Source organism: Haliotis cracherodii, unplaced genomic scaffold (assembly GCF_022045235.1).
Source record: "Haliotis cracherodii isolate W230 unplaced genomic scaffold, xgHalCrac1.p SCAF_23, whole genome shotgun sequence".
Lineage (NCBI taxonomy): Eukaryota > Metazoa > Mollusca > Gastropoda > Lepetellida > Haliotidae > Haliotis > Haliotis cracherodii.
The window spans coordinates 3,646,143-3,672,789 of record NW_027266279.1 but is presented as its reverse complement, the minus strand read 5'-3'; the positions used below and the strand labels follow the sequence as shown (position 1 = coordinate 3,672,789).

The 26,647-nt window shown below is 41.1% G+C and overlaps 1 protein-coding gene across 1 annotated transcript; it reads right to left on the bottom strand.

Annotated features, from left to right (window-relative positions):
- Positions 1–14,014: 14,014 nt before the first annotated feature.
- LOC139471522 (ependymin-related protein 1-like) lies at positions 14,015–19,884 on the bottom strand. The gene is made up of 6 exons (XM_071253900.1): positions 19,759–19,884; positions 18,218–18,322; positions 16,869–16,953; positions 15,690–15,860; positions 14,365–14,453; positions 14,015–14,062 (listed from the first exon to the last, which is right to left on the bottom strand). The coding sequence occupies exons 1-6, from the start codon at positions 19,882–19,884 to the stop codon at positions 14,015–14,017; spliced, it is 624 nt and encodes a 207-aa protein (XP_071110001.1).
- Positions 19,885–26,647: the final 6,763 nt, after the last annotated feature.

Sequence of the window (26,647 nt, the reverse complement as noted above, 5' to 3'; positions counted from 1 at the left end):
CCGCTTGATATTCACTCTAGATATAAACAGCTGGGCAAAAGAAAGTATACACCCATGTTTGATGGTGGCTAAAATGAAAGAGATAAGAAGTCGTCATTCGATGGTGATGTATTTTACACGTGTGCAGTGGTTGTGTTTTAGGCCTAACATTTGCTGTGTTTCGGCAAGTGCATCCTATCTTCGCCCGGCAGTTTAGCTTGTTTGTTGTTTAATGCTGCACTCACCAATATTCCCGCCATATGACGGCTGCCTATATAAAATCGAATCCCGACCAGACAATCCAGTGACTGATATTATGAGCAACGATCCACGCCGTCCGAATATCCTCGTTTGTTCAGATTTATTCGTTATTTCAAGCCGGAGGCTGAGTTATTCATTATTAAAATACATGGGGGTGATTTTGTACAGCTTTATTCCATTTACTTAAAAAAGACAAATAAATTAAACATCAGTTGCTTTTATGTGTGTCAGCGACGATTCTATTGTATCCTTTCGAAAAATCTGTTGGCATTATTGATTGACTGAGGATTCAAACAGGTGAAATAAGCGACAAGCTATATATCCCCATTCAATCAGCAGAGCTGTGAGTGTGTTGTTCAGTGTTTTAATGAGGTCGATTCACTGGAAATTGGCACATATGCTATCCCTTTGTCCACAATCATTGCATAATTACTAGCCATGCTGTCATAGACTTTTGTTTGTTTGTTGTTTAACGCCACACTTAGCAATATTCCAGCTATATGACGGCGGTCTGTAAATAATCGAGTCTGGACCAGACAATCCAGTGATTGACATCATGAGCATCGATCCACGCAATTGGGATTCGATGACCCGATCCCGCTGTCATAGACAATTTGGTAGTATCGAGAACGTGATTGACAAAATATGTTTGGAGAGATAATTTCAGACGGGGATACATTTATTTTCCTGAGAATATTTTACAGTTATGTTATCATGTCACCCCGAATGGGTTTGTGCTGGTGCATATCAAATAATTGAATGGGAAATTATGATGGCATGAATGTGAGTGAGTGAGCAAGGTTTATTGCCGCTTTTAGCAATACTCCAGCAAAATCACGGCAGGGGAAAGCAGAATAGGTATTCTCACTTACCCATGAGGGGAATCGAACCCGGGTCTTCGGCGTGACGAGCGAACGCTTTCACCACCAGGTTACAACACCGCAAAGACAACAATATCATAACCTCGCAGACTGTTATTTAAACATTATGTACTTCCGCAGTTCAGCCAGTTTTCATGACTTACATCTACCAGAATCATATAATGATATGGGCATATTAGATCGAAATGTTTAATGAGTGAGTGAGTGAGTTGGGTGAAACACCGCTTTAAGCAGTGTCACGGCATGTCAGCTAAATTAGGGAGGAGGCCTGAACTGATGCAGTCCACAGATGTTTACCACTCTAGTGAAACCCACCAGCATGGTGTGTGTGTGTGTGTGTGAGTGAGTGTGTGTGTGTTTGTGAGTGAGTGAATGAGTGTGTGTGTGTGTGAGTGAGTGAGTGTGTGTGTGTGTAAGTGAGTGAGTGTGTGTGTGTGAGTGTGTGTGTGTCCGTGTGTGTTTTTTAGCGTGAGTGAGTGAGTGAGTGTGTATGTGTGTTTGTGAGTGAATGAGTGTGTGTGTGTCCGTGTGTGTGTGTGTGTGTGTGTGTGAGTGAGTGAGTGAGTGAATCAGTGTGTGTGTGTTTCTGTGTGTGTGTGTGTGAGTGAGTGAGTGTGTGTTTGTGTGTGAGTGAGTGAGTGTGTGTGAGTGAATGAGTATGTGAGTGAGTGAGTCAGTGTGTGTGTGTGTGTGTGTGAGTGAGTGAGTGTCAGTGTGTGTGTTTGTGTGTGTGAGTGAGTGTGTGAGTGTGTATGTGTCCGTGTGTGTGTTTGTGTGTGAGTGAGTGTGTGTGAGTGAGTGTGTGTGTGAGTGAGTCAGTGAGTGTGTGTCCGTTTGTGTGTGAGTGTGTGTGTGTGAGTGAGTGAGTCAGGTGAGTGAGTGAGTGAGTGTGTGAGTGAGTGAGTGAATGTGTGTGAGTGTGTGTGGGTGTGTGAATGAGTGTGTGTGGGTGTGAGTGAGTGTGTGAGTGAGTGAGTGAGTGAGTGAGTGTGTGTGTGAGTGAGTGAGTGTATGTGTGAATGAGTGTGTGTGTGTGTGAGAGTGTGTGTGTGTGAGTGAGTCCGTGTGTGTGTGAGTGAGTGTGTGTGTGTATGTGTCCGTGTGTTTGTGTGTGAGTGAATGAGTGAGTGAGTGTGTGTGAGTGAGTGAGTGTGTGTGTGTGTGAGAGTGAATGTGTGTGAGAGTGAGTGTGTGTGTCCGTGTGTGTGTGAGTGAGTGTGTGTGAGAGAGAGAGTGTGTGTGTGAGTGTGAGTGTGTGTGTGTGTGTGTGTGGTGCTGACAAGCCCAGAAGCAGACTCGGGGCGAGCCGGGATTCGATCCCCCAAGGTCAAGTGTAAAAGCGACAATAAATGTTTTATACATACGACAGAAATATAGGCAAAATGGCTGCAGTGACAGAAAAAGCTTTCGTTAATTAAAAACGTTCACATTCCAAAATAATCCGCGCAATTCTGGAAACTTAATGTGTTGACGCCTTGACATTCAGGGCTGCCCACGATGACATGGCTAATGTTTCTGTCTGCATTGTCATGTACGACCACCGACATCACCTTTAATTTATATAGCTGGATGTATTTCACTGCATATAACACTTGAGGCATTTTGACATTTCTTTGGAGCATCTGAAGTCGCTTCATCGTGTTTGTTTACACTGAAGAAGCAGTCAAGCCGGATTCGAAAAATACCTCAGGATCATATAACAATGAAATATACGCTCAGGTCATCCAGTGAGACATTTCTTGTGGCAAACGTATTTGTCTCCAGTATTTTCAAGAACGCATATTTCCCCAAAAGATTCCAGAAGTTCGTGGGCGGTGGTTTGCGATACCCTAGGTCTGCGAATGGGGTAGTTTGGTGTCACCCCGAAGAAAGGTTAAACGGCCGCTATCTTGCAATGATGAAAGTAATCTGATTGTCAGCGTAACACAACCGTAATTCAACCGTAACACAACCGTGATATTGCTGGCATATTCCAAAAACGGCGTAAAACAATTATGTATCCAAACACTCATGGGGAGCCTGTCTAGGATTTCCAGTATCCATTCCGCCAGCTCAACCATTTTACTGTGAGCTTTGATACAGTGTGCACAACTAAAATCCTTACCAACATCCTCATAACCTACATGTAACACCAGTGTCAGCCTGTGATTTACCAAGGCCGAATGTTCACTTGAGAGGTAGACACTGCATATATTGTCATAGGGTCGTGAGGTAGCCCAGTGGTTAAAGCACTTGATCGTCACACCCGAAGGCCCTGGTTCGTTTCCCCACGTGGGTACAACATGTGAAGCCCATTTCCGATGTCCCCCGCCTTGATATTGCTAGAGTACATCTAAAAGGGGCGTAAAGCCATACTCACTCACTCTTCTGTCATAAATATTTGGTGTTAATGTTTCCATGGAAGATAGCCTATTAAAATGAGGCACATGGAATTTGTAAGGCAACGTCTTGTCATGGAGAAGCAGTAATAATTTAAAATCAAGGCATCAGGTAATGCGGAATAAAAACATTAATCTTTAATTTTTGAGACAGGTTGAACTAACACGCAGCGGGTGAAGAGGTTTAACATAATTTAATAAACATGAGCAGAGTGAGGCAGTCGTATTCTCCAACTTCCTTCGCAGCACGTGATACCTGCGATACCCTAGGTCTGCGAATGGGGTAGTTTGGTGTCGCCCCGAAGAAAGGTAAAACGGCCGCAATCTTGCATTGATGAAAGTAATCTGATCGTCAGCATAACACAACCGTGACTCCTCTATATATCACAAGATCAAGCTTACAACGGGTGGGGGACCACCCGTGAAGATCCGGATTAGAATAGGTCTTCAGCAACTCTTGCTTGGCCTAAAAAGCGACTCATGCTTGTGGTGAGAGGCGTCTAACGGGGTCGGGTGGTCAGGCTCGCTGACATGGTTGATGCATGTCATCCTCTCCCATATACGTATATCTATGCTCATGGTGTCAATCACTGGATTGTCTGGTCCAGACTAAGTTATTTACACAACGCCGTGCGTTAAACAACAATCAAAACAAGCACAACCGGGGTACTCACTGTTGATCATAAACACCCACCTTGTCAATTGAACAATATGTTATATATTACGACCGCTTCAATAAGAAAATCCAAAGGAAAAATCGAAACAACCCGTTTGCTGTTTTGTTTGTTTGTATTTTGCTCAACCCCGCACTCAGAAATAATCCAGCTGTATCACATCGGCCTGTAAACGAAGTCTGGGTTAGACAAACCAGTGTTTGATATAATGATCACCATACTACGCCGTCGCGGTATAATAGAATCAACAAAATCCCCGAGACTGACCATCCGACTCAAATCGTTGACAAGAAAACTTTGCTGGGGGTCATCGAGTCGTAAAACTTGTCTAGTCACGGTCTTGTGACCGCTTCGCTCCCCTCGCCTTATTTCCGACGTCGTTCGGCAAAGTCCGGCGGACGTCGTTGTACAGTGTCATCTCATTCTTTGTGAGAGCATAAGTTCATTCTCTTGTGATTTAATGTCACACTCTTGCCGTTTATAGACTTGATGTATGTTATCTCATATATGTTGTTATATGGCAGTGTATTCACCAGACTCTTAAGAATATGATAAGGACTTTCTGTGAGACTGAGAAGATTGGGATGAAGGCATTCATTTGGTATTGTTTGCTGTGAGGGAGTCAGTTCAGGAGTCCCTTGGTTTTCGTCCTTTTGACTTTCAAAGTAGACAGAATTTATGGATAACAAGTTTTTTATTGCTGTAAAAAGCGACGTTTCGGTATATATCCTTATGCCGTTGTCAAGCAAGACCGTTAACGCACTTAGCGGAACATTGGCTTTATAACAGGTCTGAAATAGGTTTGTTGGAGTATGTCTCATCATTTCGGGCTAGACTGAAAGTACAATATGACAAAAAGTCTCAAGAGAGAAATTTCAGTCCTGGCGATAAAGTCCCTGGTCGACCATTACGTGCTAGGTTCCACGGCCTTTGTGTTCTTGGCAGAAACATCAGTGATACTGACTGTCGTAAACAGACAGAGACACAACTTTGTCATGTCAATATGATTAGAAAGTAACATGAATTACATGACAATATACCTACTCGGGGTGTCGCCACTGTTTCTCCTGTGGATATTGCATCAGATTGTGATAGTGATGCAAATTCTGACTTTGTCATGTTTTATGGTATTGATTATGGAAGCCCGAGGCAAACCAATTCTGAAGTCTTAGCTAACTTGCATGCTAATTTAAGTCAGTTGTCATCTGAGCCAAAGGCTCAAGTGTCAGAGTTACTTCACGAGTTGGCTCACTTGTTCGCGTGGTGTACCTGGCCGTACAGATTTAGTGTGTCATGATGTAGATGTTGGTTACGCTGTGTCTGTGGACGTCCCTACCGAATGAATCCAATCAAGTTTGAAGCCCTGAAGAAAGAGATTCAAAACATGCCGGACAGTGACATTATTAAGTGAGAGTGACTGGAGGTCACCTTGCATTCTTGTGCAGAGGCCTGATGGTAGTTACAGATGCTGTTCTGACACGAAACGTGTGAACGCTGTTACTAAAACTGACTCTCACAAAAAAAGGAACAAAAAACCCAAAAAGGAACATGAGATTTCTGGGTATGGCTGGTTACACCCGTCAATTTTGTCCAAAATTTCTCACATGTGGTGGCCCCTGTCACTATTGTACTTGGCAAAAAGGTGACATTTGTTTGGGACAGCTGCTTTTGAGAAAATTAAAGCCATTCTCATGAATTCCTGTTCTCCAAGCATCAAATTTCAAATTGGCAGTAGTAGTAGTAGTAGTAGTAGTAGTAGTTGTAGTTTACATGATTTTGAAGAGAAGATTTATCACACGACGGTAAATGCACGTTTTGGTGATCACTGACACTGATCCGGGGTGGACATAAGGTACCAGAAAACACACAGACAGTAATGGGAGTGTGTATAGACATTTGGAGTTCAGTTATCGAGGTAAATCCATTGTTGCTTTTCGCCCCGGTAAAAGGCTACAAGGGGGCACGGGTGGCCCAGTCGTCTAAGGCGCCGCGATTCGCTGTGCAGAGTTGCGTCCCTTGGGCACGCCAGAAACCTATGATTGTGGGTTCGAATCCCGGTTCGCCCCGATTATGTTTCTAGGTTTGTCAGCACCATACCCGTGCTCGTGGGTTTCACCGAAGTGGTAAACGTCTGAGACCTGCATCACTTCGGGCTTTCCTCCCACATTAAGCTGACACGCCGTGATATAACTGGAATACTGTTAAAAGCGGCGTTAAACCCAACTCACTCACTCACTAAGAGGCTACAAACAGGTACACGCCTTTGTTTCCCTTTACTGTTCATATTGCAGAGATTACCTCCCTTCATAGCAAGTTTGATTTGTTCCCCAGCGACTTTGGGAATAAAATGGAAGACATTGAAGGGAAATCGTGAACTTATAGACAAGGTTACTACGTTTGAAGAAAAGATCGATAGCTTAGAAGGTCATTCTCGTTGGAATAATTTGATTTTTCATGGATTAGAGGAAAGGTCCGGAGAATCTTGGGAAGAATGTGAACAGAAAGAGTGATACGTTGAATTTAGAAACTGTGATTTTATCCATTTTGAAAGAGCCCACCTTTTGTCTTCCAAGACCAACAAGGTAAACGCCCAACAGTTGTGAAACTGACTTTCTTCAAAGCTAAAGCGTTGATACCTGGTGCAGCTAGAAAAACATCAGTGTATCAGAGGATATACAGAAAGGACAAGATGGATCAGATCCACATTATTCCCATGTATGAAGCAATTACCGTGGTGACAAGATGATTGAGTTTCTAAATTATTACAAGCTGATTGCGGACGGAACTGTGTATGTGTATGATGATAAGCAGGATGATATACGCCAGGTGGGCCAACGACGTCACTGGACAACTACACCAACTACATCATCATCCAAGTCTAAGACGAGACGGAAATAGGACAGCTCTCGTGGCCTTATATTGATTCAACACCAAAGTAATGATGGACTTGATACTTTTGACACTGCATTTATGAAATTTTTAGAACAATTTGATGTGTTTTGCATGATTGAAACTATGTGTTTAAATGCAAAACAATCGCTGACAAATGTATTTCAGCATTATGACTTATTTCATAGTGACGCCAAATGAATTGGTAATGGCGGACGATGGTCTGGCGGCATGACAGTTGGTATGAAAAAGATATTTTCAGCCTACTTTGAAAGAGTATTTGAACACTGGGAAAATTGTATTTTTTGTCAGATAAAACATATAACATTGCCATATCACCTGTTTACCTATGTCCACCCAGAAAGCTATTAATCACTGGATTGTCTGGTCCAGACTCGATTATTTACAGACCGCCGTTATATAGCTGGAATATTGCTGAATGCGGCGTAAAACAACAAACCAACCAAACCAAACCATTTAGAAGGAAATGGAATTGAACCTTTCGAACATAAACTCATGCAGATACTGTTTAATTTGGGGGAAACCTGTCAGTTTCTTTTGTGCGGGGGTTTTAACGCAAGAACGTCTAATGAGCCAAATTATGTTATAGATGATGATGTTTCGTATTCACCAGTTGGACAAGATTATAATTCAGATTACTTTGACTATCTAAGACATACAAGCGATAGTGTTGTAAACACATATGGAAGATGTCTTTTACAGCTGTGCAAACTTTTCAATATACGTATTCTAAATGGGCGCACAAAAGGAGATACGCACGCAAACTATACATTCATATCCCATCAAGGATGTAACATAGTTGACTATTTCCTCATTTCAAGTGACATTTTTCTCAATGTCTCTGAATTATTGGTTTTACTTCGTACGGAATCTGACCATGCATATTACAGCCGTTTCAATCAGCAGCACCAACACATAGTTTACCACTGATTCCCACAATAAGATATAAGCTTCCTGAAAGTGAAACAACCAACTTCCGAGAATTATTACGATGAACTGTTACTGAACAGGTGTTTGAGGAATACTGAGGATTAGTTGAAAGCGATATAAATGCAGCTACGTGTAGATTAACGGATATTTCTTCGTATTGTGGTAGTGAAATGTTTCTTCAAAACAGAAGAGGCATACTTTTTTATGACAACCTATTTGGTTTCATAAACAGTGCGAAATGCTGAAAAGAGAAAAATATAGGTACTTAAATCAATACAGGAAAAACATGTGTATTGAACATTCACAGAGATACTTAAATGCAAAAACATAAAAAAAGATCTAAACACGAAGAGAAGAGAAGTGAAGATATTAATGATGCTGTGAAAAGTAATGACTGTAATAGTGTAAGTGTAAGTTATGGGACACTGTGAAACATTTTCACAGAAATACCAATCATTCTTCTACAGTGGATCCGTCTGTGTTTTATAACTATTTCAAGTGCCTATTACATCAAGGAAGTACAGTTGAAGTTTCAGATTTTGATCGTCAAGTAAATGACTTTGTTGATAACCACAAATGTGATGCATGTGAGTGAGTGAGTGAGTTTGGTTTTACGCCTCTTTTAGCAATATTCCAGCAATGTCACGGCGGGGGACACCAGAAATGGGCTTCACACATTGAACCATGTCGGGAATCGAACCCGGGTCTTCGGCGTGACGAGCGAACGCTTTAACCACTAGGCTACCCGACCGCCCCTGATGCATGTGATGATAAACAACTAAATATGTTGTCGGAGATAACCGGGGAAGAGATTACTTAGGAAATTGAAGATCTAAAGAATGGGAAAGTACCAGGGGTGGATGGTATTCCTGCAGAATTCTTAAAGGTGGGCATTTATTGTATTGTTCCATGTCTAAAACTTCTATTTAATAAGATTCTGGATCATGGAGTATTCCCCGAAGCATTGACATGATTTTACCTTTGTTTAAATCAGGTTATAAAGCTGATCCTAATAATTACAGTGGAATATCCCTACTAAATGTGACTGGAAAATTGCTTACTGCTATTACTGAAAGACGACTACGATCATTGATTGAACTAAATGACCTATTATCATAATCACAAGCTTGTTACCGAGAACATTATTCTTCAATAGACAACATATTCACTTCACAAGAATGATGCAGTAAATATCTGTGCAGACCAAAAGGACATTTCTTTTGTGCGAATATAAATTGTAAAAAGGCATTTGACCTTGTACCAAGAAAAAACCCTTTTATACTTATTGTTACAGAAAGGATGCCATGGAAAAATACACAGAATTTTAAAAAGACATGTACGGCGCCGTTAAATCTTGCTTGAAAATTAACAGTGAGATAACCCCATCATTCAAACATCGTCTGAAGGTCGTCACGGATGCATCTTAAGTTCGCCGTTGTTTATCTTCTTCATAAATGAATAAGTAACAGAAATGTAAACACCGCATTTTATTCACAAAATATTGAAGATTTAATGCTCCCTCTGTTTGCGGACGATATTGTGATATTTTCATAATTATACTGTGACTGGTTTACAGTGACAACTTGAGTGTTACATCATTTTATAAAAAGTGGGGACTTTAAGAAAAATTGAAAAAAGCCCCAATGAAACTGTTTTTCGTAATGGGGGTATCATCGCTCGAAATGAAGCATGGACTATCCATGGTAAAAATTACAACCGTCTACAAATATCTTGGATTATTTAGAATGAATATACATATCCCCATCAATGTTATATTATGCTTAGAAAACTGGATGAAAATGGAAAAAACAACTTGGACATCCGAAATAGGCTATTTTCTATTCTCTTGCGGATTTTCTCATGTATTGATTGCACAAGACGTCGGTGATGTTAAACAGTCCTTATATATATTAAGACAACGATTAACAGACAGCCAGACTTGGTATGATGCAGTTACAAATTCTACTTTCTTATCTCAATACAGTGCAATGAAAGTATCGCTCTTGGAACAAGAATTTTATATAAAAAACCTAGAGGATCGAAACCTACGAAGAATATCTTTACACAACTTTAAGGTAAACAGACCAAGACAATGTAAAAATGTAGGTAACTCCGATACTCTATGTACACATTGTTATTTAGCTTCTGTTGAAGATGAGTACAATATAATGTTTATATGCCCCAAGTACTCAAGTATTAGAATAAGGTATTTACCTCACTATAGTTTTACCAGCACTCAGTCAGTGCTAAAATTGCTAAATACAAGAAATGTACATCTCCTTAAATCTGTTGCTCTGTTGAATTAAACATGTTTTTCCATTACGAACTCTCACGTGACCACTCTCACGTGACCCATGTGACCGCAACTACTCTAATTGGCAGTAGATGCTGGTGACATTGGTGCTGGATCTGTCCTGTTACAAGGAGATGCATCAGGTTTTGATCATCCGGAGAAATTATTTCACCTTTGAAAAAGAACTTCTTGCCCTATTGTTAGCTTTGCAACAATTTGAAGTGTACATGGGTACACTGATCACAGTCCACTGACTTCCCTTCATAACATAAAGAACAAACACAAACGGCTCATACACTGGAGCCTGTCTTTGCAAGGATTTGATCGAGACATCAAGCATGTCAAGGCAAAGGCAACATTATTGCTGATACGATATCTCGAGTTGGTTGAATGTGATCAGTTCTGACTGCAAACATGATTTGCATTTTGTGCAAACATTTCTCATTATTATCGTGTATGATGTTTAATAGTCTGTACTTTACTGAGCACTTTTGTACTTTTATTGGTAAAGAAAGTTCTCATTATGTTCAAACTTTCTTTCTCCGAAAGGGAGAGTTTTATATAGCAGTGAATTTTATTGTTTACAGCAATTGTAGCTGTGATACATTGTTTGTGTTGATATTCGATAGACCCTCATTGCATTGTAGTTGGACAATGATCGGTCATTGGGAATATAGTGCTATTTAATGTAAGCAGTCGTCAAAAAGTTACTATATTTAGATGCTAGAGTGGTGTGGTAGCTTGTGGTTAAAGCTAATTTTCCTGTAAACTAAACTGCTGAGCAAAAGAACGTATACAAGTCATATGAAATTTAGATTTGACAAAAATATTACAAAAAAAATGTTACGAGGCTGAAAACAGTCGCCGAAGCACTGCGAACTGTAAGTCCAACTCACAACTTTGTTACTATAAAATACATCACCATCGAATTACAATTTCTTGTTTGATTCATTTCTAGCCACCATCAAATATGGGTGTATTCATTCACTTGACCAGAAGTTTTTATGTTTCTGAACATGGTGCTAAACACCATTTCCGAAACTGGATTTCGAAGAAACTGTAGACACGTTGCCCTGCAACTACAGCCCGACGCAACCACAGTGAATCACGTGGCAGTAGATATTTTATGTTTATTTGTGATGATTGTTATTGGCAGCAGCTGTGAACAGCTCTTGGTAGTGGTCTGCGACAACCAGAACTTGGAGAGTTACCCGTCTTTGTAAACAAACTCCGGTAAAATACTATTTCATGTCGCAAGATAACGGATTCCAGAAGGCTGACTGTACCTATATTTGTGCGAGACGTGAGCGAGTCGATGTCACCTTCAACAACCTGACTTGCGACTCAGATACTTGCCCCGTGCGGACAAGACACCCGGCCACAGCCTCCAACACCGTTTCCTGGATTCAAGAACGAAGCACGTGCCTCAATCAAGCCATTCAACTGTGACAATTGCTGGATAGTTGTGAGTAAGCTTAATGTCGGGCCTGTTATTTATTGCTTCTATCACATTTTTGACCAAGTGAATTGTCATATTGTATTATATGTGGTACCAATGATAACTTACCAATGTTTGCACAATGGGATGCTTTGTTTCTACTCATTTAATCATAATTTATGCTACCATCACACCAAAGAAGTTCCATTCCGTTCTACCCGTTCTAAAAATTACTAGAACGGGCTGTTATCACGTAGAACTCTTAGTTGGGCGTAAAATACGATGCTAGTACGTTCATAAGCAGTCCTCAATACGTCTATCTCGTTCTTAGCCCACGCCGAAGACCCGGGTTCGATTCCCGACATGGGTACAATGTGTGAAGCCCATTTCTGGTGTCCCCCGCCGTGATATTGCTGGAATATGGCTTAAAGCGGCGTAAAACGATACTCACTCACTCACTCTTCGCCTGTCTGCAGAGTCCAGTTCAGATCGTGTAAAAGTGCCCGTTCACCTCATGCCGACAACGTTTCAAAGCAGTTCGAGCACGTCTGTAGCCGTTCTCAACCCGTTCTTCACCAGTTCAACCTCGTTCTACCTCGTTCACAATACGTCCAAGCAAGTTCAAACTCATTCTTAACCCGACCAACTCGTTCGCACTACGTCCTCATGTCGTCCCTTGTGCGTGTGTATTCGCGTCCTGGCCCGCCCTGGCCCGACTCCTATGGATACCGAGCGCGTTGTAGCCAGTCTTCCTTCAAGTTCAGAGCTCAGAGCTGTACATATGAACGAGCAATAAACGGTCGTTGTGCACACGTACTGAAATTTATGTCCGACTGCACCTAGCTCGTCGTAACACGTCCCTAGTAGTTTCGAATTTAGAACTAGTTTGGTGTGATGGGGGTATAACCTATGATGTTATATTTTCCTACAACTTAAACCCTTTGGTATCATATTGCGTGATTTGGTCCCTTTCTCTGCGAAATGCACATGAGTATACCCAAATTTCATAGGCACAATTTGAGACTCGTTGGTGCCTTTGGGCGCACTGTTTTTTTTCTTGCGTTTGCCACACAATAGTTTAAGTAAGTGCCTTTCTGTCCACGTAAAATGAGGGAAGTCAATTCTTGTCGTTCCCGAGCCCGCTTGCACTTCAGTAAACGCGACGAGGTACGCTTTATCAACACATATTCTCAGGGTAGCTAGGGGAGGTTTCTTGCCATATTCCTACGCTTATTTCACTGTGAATTGAATTCAAACATTGTACCCTTATTGGATTCGAACCCGGATTTACGTGTGAAGAGCGAACAGGGATACATAACCACGCGCCCCATAAACTGAGGGGAAGTCTGCGGCAGTCAAAGACTGCTTTTGTGCAGGTGAGCATTATCGCCGTTGACGTCGTGCCACCTTAGCACAGTATGGGTTTTCTATTGTGGTTTTATACAACCCAATATCATGGACAATTTAATGAAGCGTACTCGCTTCCATCGGACATTGCAGTCCGGCCGTGCGCAAGTATACGCTGTATGTGGTTTGTCCATAGCATGGCGATATGTTGCCGGAGTATTGTGAACACAATAAATCATTGTGACACAGGATGAATCTGATGTATTCAATGAAACATTACACACCTACATCCCCAGTGTTCACAATCTATACATGTAATGTGGATAATGATTTTGAGACAGATCTTAAGGCAACACTTATCACGAATGCATAATTTTATTTCAATTTCTCAACTACAATTATTTCATTTGCTGCCCGAAGGAGTTCCCAATCTCACAAAAATCAGATCTTAGTTCTGAGGACATCCCATTACGGGTCACGTCAGACCGACATTTCGCAAACTTTGGCCGACCAATGGAATGACTGACAAGAAATCGATATCAACCAATCAGAAGGCAGCTTTCTCGTGCTTTACGGCACTAGTTTCGAACTGGCGACTGCGTTTCGAAACATATTTTGACAAATTCTCGATTACAAATGTGAAAACTGAACGAAAGAACAAACTGGAATTCCTGGTAGATTGCCCAGATTGTATGGATTCAGTCATAAACCTTTGGAGGTTGCATGATTAGAAATCGCATTCCGACTGTCACTTTCATGATCTGGTAAGCGACGCCATTGGTCGGATGAAAGGTCGTTCCGACGTGACCCGTAGTGGGATGACCTCGGATCTTTGCTGAGCGGTAGCGAGAACTAAGATCTGATTTTAATGAGATCAAGGAGTTTCCAACATCATATAACAAAGAAAGAAACGTAAAACTTGTCTATACACGCTGGATCTTGTACATGCTGTTGACCACGTTCATGACGCTCTGGGGAAAAAATAAGAAAGAACCGAAATTAACATCTGAGTAAAACAATCTCATTACAATCATGGCGCTCAGAACCGACAGGGTGTATGGAATATTCATAATAATAGTTGTTTTTAGTGAAATTCGTGAACTGATCGAGAATTTACGAGCTTTAACAATGATTGATTGATTTGAATCTAATGAGACTGGGAGGAAGAATCAAGGGAGTGGTATCACGGGCTGTTGACCCTTGCGATAGTTTTAAGAATCAAATACTGCACAGGCTAACATACGTAGGGGGAACGTGGGAGTGTTACTCTCACCTTTTTGCAGTACGATGGGGGGTCGAAGACGGTGATGTCCCTGATGCCGGGGGAGATGTTGTTGTAGCCCATGGTTTCCAAATAGTTGTCTGGAAAGAGATATATATCACACTTTCAAGTTTTGAAAACAATATATGTGTAACCTCAAATGTACACAGACTCCAATCTATATCAAGCCCTTACAATCTGAAAATCCCAATGAACGAACCCCGGGAAAATCTGAACCCTCCAATGTACACAAACCCCGGTACAATCTGAACCTTACAATGTACAAGAACCCTGGTGCAACATGAACCTAACAATGTACACCAACCCCTGTACTATCTGAACCTACCAATGTACACGAACCCATGTACTATCTGAACCTACCAATGTACACGAACCCCTGTACTATCTGAACCTACCAATGTACACGAACCCCTGTACTATCTGAACCTACCAATGTACACGAACCCCTGTACTATCTGAACCTACCAATGTACACGAACCCATGTACTATCTGAACCTACCAATGTACACCAACCCCTGTACTATCTGACCTACCAATGTACACGAACCCCTGTACTATCTGAACCTACCAATGTACACGAACCCATGTACTATCTGAACCTACCAATGTACACGAACCCATGTACTATCTGAACCTACCAATGTACACCAACCCCTGTACTATCTGACCTACCAATGTACACGAACCCCTGTACTATCTGAACCTACCAATGTACACGAACCCATGTACTATCTGAACCTACCAATGTACACGAACCCCTGTACTATCTGAACCTACCAATGTACACGAACCCCTGTACTATCTGAACCTACCAATGTACACGAACCCATGTACTATCTGAACCTATCAATGTACACCAACCCCTGTACTATCTGACCTACCAATGTACACGAACCCCTGTACTATCTGAACCTACCAATGTACACGAACCCATGTACTATCTGAACCTACCAATGTACACGAACCCCTGTACTATCTGAACCTACCAATGTACACGAACCCCTGTACTATCTGAACCTACCAATGTACACGAACCCATGTACTATCTGAACCTACCAATGTACACGAACCCATGTACTATCTGAACCTATCAATGTACACGAACCCCTATACTATCATAACCTACCAATGTACACGAACCCCGGTTCAATCTGAACCTACCAATGTGCACAAACCCCGGTGCAAATGGAACCTACCAATGTACTCGAACCCCGGTACAATCTGAACCTACCAATGTACACGAACCCCGGTACAATCTAAGCCTTCCAGTGCTAACTGAACTCTGTACAATCTGAACTTTCCAATGCCAAATTACCTCCGGGGCGCAGGATGGTGGTTGCACTGATTATTGGTACGCAGTCCCGTTTGCTGACAACGGCCATGACGTTCTTAAACTCTCCTCTCGTGTCATTGAATTGGTAAGCTATTGCATTAAGGCTGTCCGTGCCAAATCCGTAATAAAGAGGTCCCACCACGACAGCACCACCTGAAGTGAAAATGATCGTTGCAGTTCTATGAATGAACAAGGAGTTGTCCTCCCGTTTAGCAAGGCGAGGTGGGGTGAAATGGGGACTAACGTCGCGTTCAAGATTATTGAACATATCTATATAGTGACTTTATAGTATCTATATGTGTGTTTATCTGTGGCTGCTTGTACTAGTCGGGACAAATACCGATTTTAAAGTGCTAGCCCACTGAGATACCATGTCTCAGTTTAACATGAATATCCCACTCAGGCACAGTATACTCCGAACCGAGCGCCAGTGAGGGTAACACCAAGTGCCATCTCGTAACGTATTTTGGTTTGATGCGGCCGGGAATCGAGCCCCCGACCTTCCGCTCTCCTGACAGAGGCTCCACCTCGAGACCACAGAGGAGGTCCCTTTTAGCTGGGGTTAGCCCAATTGGTAGTAAAACAGCCCATATGTACCAAAAGGTAAAGCACTGAGCGAGTGAGTGAGTTTGTTTTGACGACTGGGTATGGCAATATTCCAGCTATATACATGTTTACTCATTGTCACTTTTCACGGATGGCCCAACTGGGTAACTTGCTGTGTAGAGTTTCTTCCCAGAGTCATGCCAGGATCTGCTGGTCTTGGCTTAGAGCCTTTGGTCTATCGGCGCCTCGGTTTCACCAAACGGCAAGATGAGCCAATTAACAACCAATTAAGCTGGTACCCGATGGGATTCTGGGCGAGAATGGGATTCTGTCCAGGAACCTATGCCGCTCGTACACAGCGACTTATTGTGTTGGTGGTTTGGCTCGGTGACTAGGTGTTATTGTACGTGGGACGTTGCTGATACTATCAATCACAGGTTTGTCTGTCCCAGACTCGATTATTTACAGGCCATCGCCATATAGCTGGAACATTGCCGAGTGCAGCTTTAGACAACAAACAGAAGAGACAATTGTGTTGAATTAGATCACTCACTCACTCACTCACTCACTCTAATTATCTTATAAAGTTAATGTAATGGTTGTGGAAAGTCTCACCGGGAATGCAATTGGCAGGGAATCTTCCCGACACGGCGAATGTCTCGCACGTTTTCGCTTCAGGGTTGATTCGGTAACCAGTTCCCTGAAATCAGAAATCAATAGTTGTTTATTCAGAAAACTGTTTGTCCAAAGACCAATATTAAACATGGGCGAATCCAATTGAGAAAATAATCATGATCAGAATAGGCTCAGGTTTTCAAGGGAAGGCTCTCTGAACGACCACTGCATCACGTTTATGTTCAGTGTGTTGAGAAGTACAGCAGAGTCCTTCCCTTGGATGAAATCCGCTACCCTGAAAGGTGAAACAGAAGGCTTTCTTCTCAAAACCGTCAATGGGTGATTTTGCATCAAAGTGTAAATGTGAAATGTAGATTATGCAATTAATGTAATAAGACTTTCTAACACATTGTCAGTGGATGCCCAGCTTTGGCACAAACACAGTATCTTAAGCGACATGATAGCGCGGCCCGAGCCTTATATTATCGTATTGTCTATGCTTGTAGTTTTGACTCAAATCCATAGTACGGCCAAGAATATGTCAGGGGCGTCATGGAAAATATATTTACAAAATTCTTTGGAATACGCCTGCATCAGACCTATCAGACCATGTCCTTTTTTTATAAATCCAATGAAATCATTTACGTAATTGAATTTTCTGTCCCTGTTGATACATCTGATTGACAAGATTCGGGAAAAGCATGGCAAATATGCGCACCTCGCTTACGAAATGTCACGCTTCATCCCAAGTACCAGGATGTCCGACTCCCCATTTTTCTCAGTGCCTTCGGTTTGGTACCTCGAAATCTCTTGACTGACATTGGGAGAGTACCCGGGTTTGCTGTCCGGAACACAGCCCTTCTGACAACCTTGGTAATGCAGAAGGCTGCGGTGTAGGTAAGGCACGTGTCTTCGTTTCATGGAAATTAAGTTTCCACACAGGCTTAGAACTCTCAACTCGTGACGAAGTATGGAAGTAAAGATGGTCATTTAGCTGAGTTCGCTTTGTTGAACAGACCCAAACTGGTCCTGTCGTAAATCAGCAATATGTACTGAAGTATGTTAATTATGACAGTTGCGCGAAGGGCTTTAGTCGGATAAACCTGCCTCAACAAATGTTGCAGTTATACCACTTCATAGGCGACAAAGTATCGGTTTGCGCATGTGCAGCTTCTTTCTGGGTGCCCTCCCGGTCCGGCTGGGTTAGTGTGCCATCATACACCAACAGCGTCGATCTATTTTAACAACATCATCCGTTGTCATGTATCTAGACCTAAGTAAACTGTGCATGCTCTCATGTCGTAACTATCACACTTACTCATTTCCTGCTTTGGAGTCATGTGCCTTACCTTACGGTAGTCCCTGATTTCCTTGTAGGAGCTGACGAAGTCGGTGTAGTTGCCGCTGAGGGCGTACCTTTCGTTGGCGGCATCATAGGAGTAGGATTGCAGGCCCTGAACAAAGAAGTGACACGATGACACATGATTAGGTATAATTAGAATAGATGGGATGTCTTGTTTGTTGTTTAACGCCGCACTCACAACTATCACAGCTGTATGTTGGCGGGCTGAACATTATCGAGTCTTGACAAGACAATCCAGTGATTATGAGCAACTATCCTCGTCATAGGTGTACGATTCAAGTCAGTGAGTGAGTGAGTATGGTTTTACGACACTGTTAGCAATATTCCAGCAATATCACCGCGGGGCCACCAGAAATGGGCTTCACGCATTTCTTCCCATGTGCTGAATCGAACCCGGCTTCGGCGTGAAAAGCGGACACTTTAACCACTAGGCTACCCCACCGCTCCCCTTAACAAAGAAGTGACACGATAAAATGCACGCCTCAGAGGTTTGCCACTTTGGGGAAACGGGTGACTGTGACAACTCCAGAACAAAAGCAGGACGAACCCACGACCAAAGGTTACGGCACGCCTGAGGGACGCAACTCTGCACAGGGAATTGCAGTTTCCAAGGCGACTGGCCCCGAAACATTTTGAAAATTGATAACGTTAACATCAGCGCCAAAGAATTGACAGTCTTTGTCACCCGACTAAATAGATTTATTGGGTGTAAAAGGCAAATAAGCGGCGGGAGTTATATGAATGGATCCCGGAAACTCAAAGGTCACCAGGTGTTCGCGAAAAGAGTAAGCATGTCCTGCCTTACCGATATCACCCGCCACTCGCATAGGATTTAAATAGTCTAAACATGATTCGATTAGACATGGCAAAACATAACTTCATTTCATAAATATGAACAGAAAATGTCACTGATCATCATTGATCCGGGATTTCAACTCTTAAATTTAATTTTAACAAATTTTGGACAACGGAATACAAATACAGTCTTCCTCGTATCGACCTCGTGGGGACCTGAAATAAAGTTCGAGTTATCCGAGGTTAGAGTTATCCGAGGTTCGACAAAATTTCCGAAACCCAAACATCATGTTATGGGAGGTTAGGGCATGTAATTTTGTCATCTTTCGTGTCATACTACATTTAAATGATGACAAATCTAAAAGCAATTCGCAGGGACCGGAAGGTAAGAGTTCGAGACAACCGGGAATTCGACATGTCCAAGGTCTACACAACGAGGTTCGACTGTACTTTAGAACCCGTAGTACGTCGAAATAGTAATACGTACTCAGGGAACGTCCGATGTCAGGAATGTTGAATAAGCGAGTGTCCAGTTGAGAGGGAGTCTACTTTAGTGTATTTGTTTAATCTTGTCAGAATAAATAAGAACTGTCAGATCATTATAAATGAAAGTAGTATGTTTTACTTTTGAAATAATGTTCCTGTCAAAGAGTGACATCGAGGTCCAATGTCAGTGATATTAAATTACCGAGTGTTCAGTTCAGAGGATGTCTATTGTGTAAATGTACTTACCCGCCTTCCCCCCGAGGAGTCGACTCTGGTGAAGTCTTTGAACGCCTCCCATTGCAGAGGAGCGCAGCAGATGGTGCCAAGGGCAACCGTCGCCATGCTGGCGAGTAGAACTGCCTGCAGCATCATGTTGAGGAGTCGTCAAGTCTTCAGTCCAACCCTTTCACAGTGGAAGCCTTCTGTCGCTGGAGTTGTGGACAGAGCGGATGCGGGGTCCCTTTTTATGTACAATGCAGCCGCCAAGGTCACTACATCCCTGGATGACCTAGAAAGTGTCTGAGGCTGCAATTTATCAACCGTTGATGTAACTACTTACCGTTATGAACATCATGTATTCGTGTAAATAACAGTGCTATTTGTGTTTTCACGACAATTGCATTATCACCGTCTTTATACACAGATTTCTCTCAATTTGAAAATGATGTTAATTTCTAAAATCAAAACCATTTTTATATATAAAAAAAGTAAGTAAATAAGACTGGTATATTATTATTTTGGTGATTTAGATGACCTTGCTTTTTCGTAACGATATATGTATTTTCCGGTTACGTATACGCGAAAAGATACTCAGATTACTTAATATGGGGGTGTTGTTTCACACATGTTACCAGTTTTGCAATCGAACCCGGCTATTCAGTGTCACAGGCCAACTCTTAAACAACTAGGCTTACCAACCGACTCTACATCAATATGCGCCTCATATTTCAATTATCATGAGTGGTAACATAATGTTCGCTTTTCCGATTTGCGGGTGTTTATAAGGATTTTAAATTTTAACAATTGTAGTCTCAATAATTTCCCAATTCCCAATATGTTCAACTGATACAGCTGTTTGTATATCTTTACAATAAATGAAACAACAATTTCAATGAAAAGAGAAATACTGTTGATAAATCGTCACTTGCGCTGAAAAATGAATCGTGTCGCCAAGGATCGCTAAATGCAATGTTTATTCCTACCACAGGATACATTAGCATCAAAAACATACTCACGTAATAAACTCTGTGACGCAATTTATTCATAAAGGTACCAAACAGTTATTCCGTTAGTCCACAAAGCGATCTTAACGGTAACACCCTTACTTTTACATAAAATTTACATAAATATAGTTATTTTCCGAAGCACTCTCTTTCTTCGTGATGTGGGTGTTTTGAATGTAATGACGTCATCATGCAAGGGGTGACGTCTTATGTTTCGTCACAACTGAATCATTTTGGATTCGGAGAAGAAGAACTCTGTACGGAAGTTGTTCTGATACATATTCATTAAACCGTTTTCAAATTTGCAATCGCAAGGGAAAATGCTTATGAAGAATAGTATTCATAGACAGAACAAACCTTGAAGATTTTCGTTTCTTACACACCTGTGGTGAGAAACCCATTTGAGATAACTGGTATCAAACCACTCTCCTACCCAGAATTCCATGCGGCCGGCAGCCAGCTAGCATAGTACCTCTGCCACAGGCCAGCGCCATGTGACGATTCGTCACGTCTTTCACAGTCCATTCAATATATTGCATATGCTTTTCATACGTTTCATGTTTGACAAGTCTACACATTTTCATAAGCAAATGTCAAAAAATGGTTAACTTTCATTGAGAAAGTATACAAATACGTAAAATCTACTTGTTTTTGCGTAGTTATCCTATGTTTACATTGGTTGTACGGCTCAACGTGCTGTCATCGAAGTCCAACGGAGAGCTGGCGACACGGTCACTTTGATGCATAAATATATATTGTCATGCAACTCACTGTCGCAGTTGTAGTAGCATATCTATATAGTTATGCAAAACAATTTGTAAAGCGCCCCCAAATACTTGCATTAGTCTGTTCTATATTGATTTCTGAAAAAGCGCGTTTGTTTACAAACGAGAGAAAAGTCCAGTCACGTGATATGCAAATTAGCCTGTGGCAGTGGTGTTATGCTGAGTCACCACTGCGACGGAGTGTGGTATCAAACATATGTGTGAGATCAAATTCCAGGACCGTGATTGGCTACTCCATGGTGATGACCTGGGGTCAGATGATGACGGACTACTTTCCTGAGTGTAAGTCATTCATAAGTAGCTCGTGCTTCAGTCGAATGTTCACCTACGTCTGTATTGAACAGCAAGACCATGTAATTAATAATAAAAATAAACAAACTCGTCTTCGTCTGCGAGTTTGTTTGTTATTATTATCAGTTACATTGTCTGTTGTTATGGCAACATTATCGTTTTTTCAGAGCGTAAACCCCCTGGATGCCACAGCGACACATATGTCCCTTCTCTTCAACCCTCACTTCGAAATCGAATAAAATTCACAATACATCACGCAGAATCTTCACAGTTTTGAATTCCCCCTTCTGTTTATCATTTACTGTCATTTTAGGCAATTCAAAATTACTGAAAGTGACTGAAAGTTAGGTACATTGTAAATCTCGCCAAATCACAATTCACGGCGTTATATAAATATTTACTGTGTGTTTAGAAATCTAAATATCGGATATTAACTCGAATAATTAAAGTAGAAAAATAGCATATTAGTGATCACGGGTATCACATCACTAATGACAATTCTGAAACGTCGCTGATAAGCCTCGAATCGTTTAGAATGTTTTGGAAAATACGCATATACGAACGCCGAATTGTACGTTCCGCCATATTGGATTGTTTACAAAATGCCGGTTATGAGACGCCTATTCGATCAGGTATATTTCAAACTCAGCTGCTATACATGCATCCCTGAATTCCTCATACATTTTCGAAACAACGGATAAATGGTCTTTGTCACCAATGCAAATTATCTAGATGAAATCATGCGAAATAAATTAGGTATGGAAACGAAAACTGTGCTCGGAAAACTGTACTTGCTGAAATGTAAACAAAGCAAAATTCAGATTTTACACTGTGTAGCATTTTAGAGGTACTTTGGACTAATTGTTGCATACACTGGCTCCATCACGCGTTTGAGAATATTCATGGGAAGAGTATCGTTGCACTAATTATGGAATTACACATATATACAATACAATGATGTGGTAAATTCAACAGAAGACGTAAAAGTTTCCGTCCTGTGTGACGCCATGACTGACGCTAAATCACGCACAACGATGACGGTAGTTGTCTGCATTTCTGACTAATTCTCTTTGATACATTGGAAAACATGGTAAACAAATAACAGTACGCAGATTGTCAGAATGTTTCTGATTACCTACGTGACACATTTATGTGTATACGATCCCTCAATCAACGAAAACCTTCTCTGGAAATCCCGCGTACTGTTGTCAGTGAACACGTTATTTTATAAAAGTCGGTCACCGGTAGTGATGTCATACGGAAGTAAACATTGTTGTACATATTTGGTAATTTCTTTGAGGTGTAAACTTTCAACTTGGCACCCAGCGTGTTCTTGGTTTTTGTCTAGTATGCATTTTCATCATCGCCTTGATAATCCACAGATATGACGGAAACCTTTTTTGTGTAGGGTCACATTATTTATGAGTAGTAAGCAGCACATAGGATGACGTCACTTATGACAGAGGTGTTACGTATTAATGCGCTACTGCAATCATGAGAATAGACAAAATTCATCGGTTCGATGCTAGAAAGGTGCGATTTTAGGATGTGTAAGAAACAGATTACTGCACTCGTGTCTGTCAGTTCGCTCGTTAGATACGTTTTGAAACAACTCGTTGTAAGATCAATGGTATCTGACAGACACTCGTGTAGTAATCTCTATTTATCATCCAAAACTGGCTCTAACGGGAGATATCCTTGCGTAGATCAAGCGATATAGATCTACTTTGCATCACGATGCCTTGCAGACCATTGTGACGTCATTGTTACATGACGTCACAATCAAATGACATCACTAATGTCCCTGCTACCGAAGCTGTTAGCAGCATTTTTTACACCTAAGACACTGCTTATTATTGTCTACAAACTGAAAAAGTTGGAAGAATGATGTTGGATGATAAATAAAATCTCACCCGAGTGTCTTTTGATATCAAATATATGAACACGAGTTGATAAAAGTGGAACAACTCAGACATCACTTTGCAACCCCTACTCATTTCCTTTTCAATTTATCCCACTATATAGCACTCAAAAGAAGTTAAAGAACACCCAAGTCTTTCATATTACTATATTAGTTAATCTGTCATGAATGACACTATCTTTCATGCTTTGACAGATTAACTATAGTACTCTGGAAGAATCGGGTGTTCTAAACGTCTTTTGAGTAGCATATATGTGGCTTAACTTCCACATTGCTAAGACAATTACAGGAAAATCTATGTATGAGATGTATTTCAAAGTTTGATTATTTCTGTGTTCCATGTACAGTCAGAAGTGTATTTTTTCACTACGTTCTAAGATTTCACATTAAGGGGAGTAATCGCATCATGAGACTCAAGCAATGATAATAATTACGTTCAATTAGTTCAATTTAATGGGGACTCAACATCTGAACAACATCATAGCCGTTTAAAATATGCACATATATTTTTAATTCCCAATTCATCGTGGATTTGAGGTGAGCTAGGTATTTGAACTATTCGCCCAACTCAGTGAGGACCGCATTTGAATTCCGAAGTTTTTCTCCTCACAAGAACAGCATTCGTTTAACAAACCATCTTGTTGATTAAGTATTTTGAAGGGTTTTTTTAGAATGTCGTTGAACTTGTGTAACATGTTTCCGGTGCTCCTTTCTGTGTCAAGACGCACCTGTTTTTTAACTTCTTTTGCTGAATTCCGAGACCACGTGACGGGTCAGGAAATAGACTGATGACTCATCGTCATGTATCCCCACACTGAACCTGTCTGACCACATGTCCGAGGATGTCCATCCCATTTTTTAGACAATCACCTTTTGATTCATTTTGACCACCCTCGCCAGACGGTTTCTTTGTTCTTTGGCCACTTAGTCGTGAGCCGACACGAGTGGTAGTAAGCCGACATGAATTAGTTGATCCTACCTCTGTGTTAATGAATAAAAGAAGAAGGAAAATAGTTTATTTAAGTGTCCAGCAGTGTATACAGAGAAAGAGAAAAATAGTTTATTTAAGTGTCCAGCGGTGTATACATAAAATTACATCAATTTATACAGGAGGAAAAATATATTAAAAGATATACATCGCCCTGCCAGCGTGGGCCTATTAGACACTAATGTTCTTAAAAGCACTGCAAGTGCTAAAATAGTTACAGTGGACAGTGATGAATTTATTTATTAATGGTGCACAAAATACGTGATAAAAGTATGATACTCGTAAATTTATAACAAGCATTGCCATACAATGACATGTTTTATAAAATATACAGAGGCATACAATACTAGAATGGGTTTATGATACGTTGTTATATAACCTACGTTTGTACATGGATTTAATTAGTGCAGCTATAGAATAGGATAAATTATCGCACTTCATAAGGAATGTGGTTTGATCTATAGGGGTCATGAGACAAAAATTTGGGCAAAGAGACGAGGCATAATCCCAAACATATTCTCGTTGATCTGCATAAAGATTATGAAATGTTAAGAAATGCACCTCGTCTTCGATACTGTTTGTATTACAGTGTTTACAAATACGATTATGTAAGGGATTTTTTGGTTTCAAGAAACGACCAAGTTTAATTTCCAGAGGGAGGGTACCACATCTAAATTTAGCACATATACTGCGATGTTCTCTGTTGGCTAAATTAATGACATATTTGGAGGTACTTAAAGACGTTTTTAACAGTCGATATGTTCTTAACTTAATACCATTTGTTAATCCTCTGTCATCCCAGAGCTGTTTCTGTTGATACTTACTTTGAAACACATGTGCCGCTTTATATTATAGTGTTTTCCAAATAGGTTGTCATTAAATAACAACTTGTATACAAGAAAGGATAATTTAGATAATTTTACGGAAAGTAAGTTTGCCCTCAAACCTATCATTCTCATAGTGGCGATGTTTGATAGATGGAGTCTTCCAAGTATACAATCAGTGAGATTGATGTGCTCTGTCATGCTTGCACTTGCAGTAGTGTTATGCTGTTTGAATTAAAAAAGAATTCGAAGTATGGTGTCTCGCATTAATTAAGTGACCCATTTTTGTTTAGGTATCCGTGTTCGCATGATTTTCGAGACGCATTAATTTCATGATGTAACAGTATATATTGGTATATTACATATCAACACGATTAGTATGCATGCTGAAGAACAGGGAAGGGTCATGCCCCTGCTCCGTCCTACCATCCCGTGCATGTTGAAAAACTCGGAAGGTCAAGGTTGGCCGAATCTTTTTCATTTCACATTTAGTTTTGAAAATGCTCCTATTTTTCAATTCATTTAGGAAAAAACGACTTTAAATTTATCTTTGCAAGCATACATCTCCTAATGATCAATGTTATGTAATGTAATGATACCAGGTATTCGTGAAAAGGTGAACGTATCCTGTCCCACCGGTAGCATCCGTCACAAACACATGCATCAGCAAATTAAGTTTTCCCCAAGGGCCCATGCCCTCATTTCAACCCTCTTCTGTTGCATTGCTCCTTTGGTCATGTTTTCAAAGTTGGGAACTTTAAACAAAACCAGTTTTAGTTCTTAGTTGTGTGCCACGATAAAGATATGTACTTTGTACTACAAGAGGTATGGGCCCGTGAAGATCCGGGTTAGAATTTACAACCCGTGCATGTCGTAAGATTGCGACTAACGGTATCAGGAGGTCATACTCGCTGACTTGGTTGATGCATGTCATCGTCACCCAGTTGCAGAGATTGATGCTCATGATATCAATCTCTGGATTGTCTGGCCCAGATTTTCAGACCGCCGTTATATAGCTGGAACATTGAGGAGTGCGGCGTTGAACAACAAACTTTCCCAACTTCCCCTGCACTGTACATACACAACTATCTAGGTAATCCGTC

Coding starts and splice junctions, on each gene's coding strand:
- LOC139471522 (XM_071253900.1), bottom strand. CDS start 19,884: ATGATGCTGCAGGCAGTTCTACTCGCCAGCATGGCGACGGTTGCCCTT. Junction 14,454..15,689: donor CACCATCCTGCGCCCCGGAG/GTAATTTGGCAT, acceptor ATCTCTTTCCAG/ACAACTATTTGGAAACCATG. Junction 14,063..14,364: donor CCCCATCGTACTGCAAAAAG/GTGAGAGTAACA, acceptor TTTTTTCCCCAG/AGCGTCATGAACGTGGTCAA.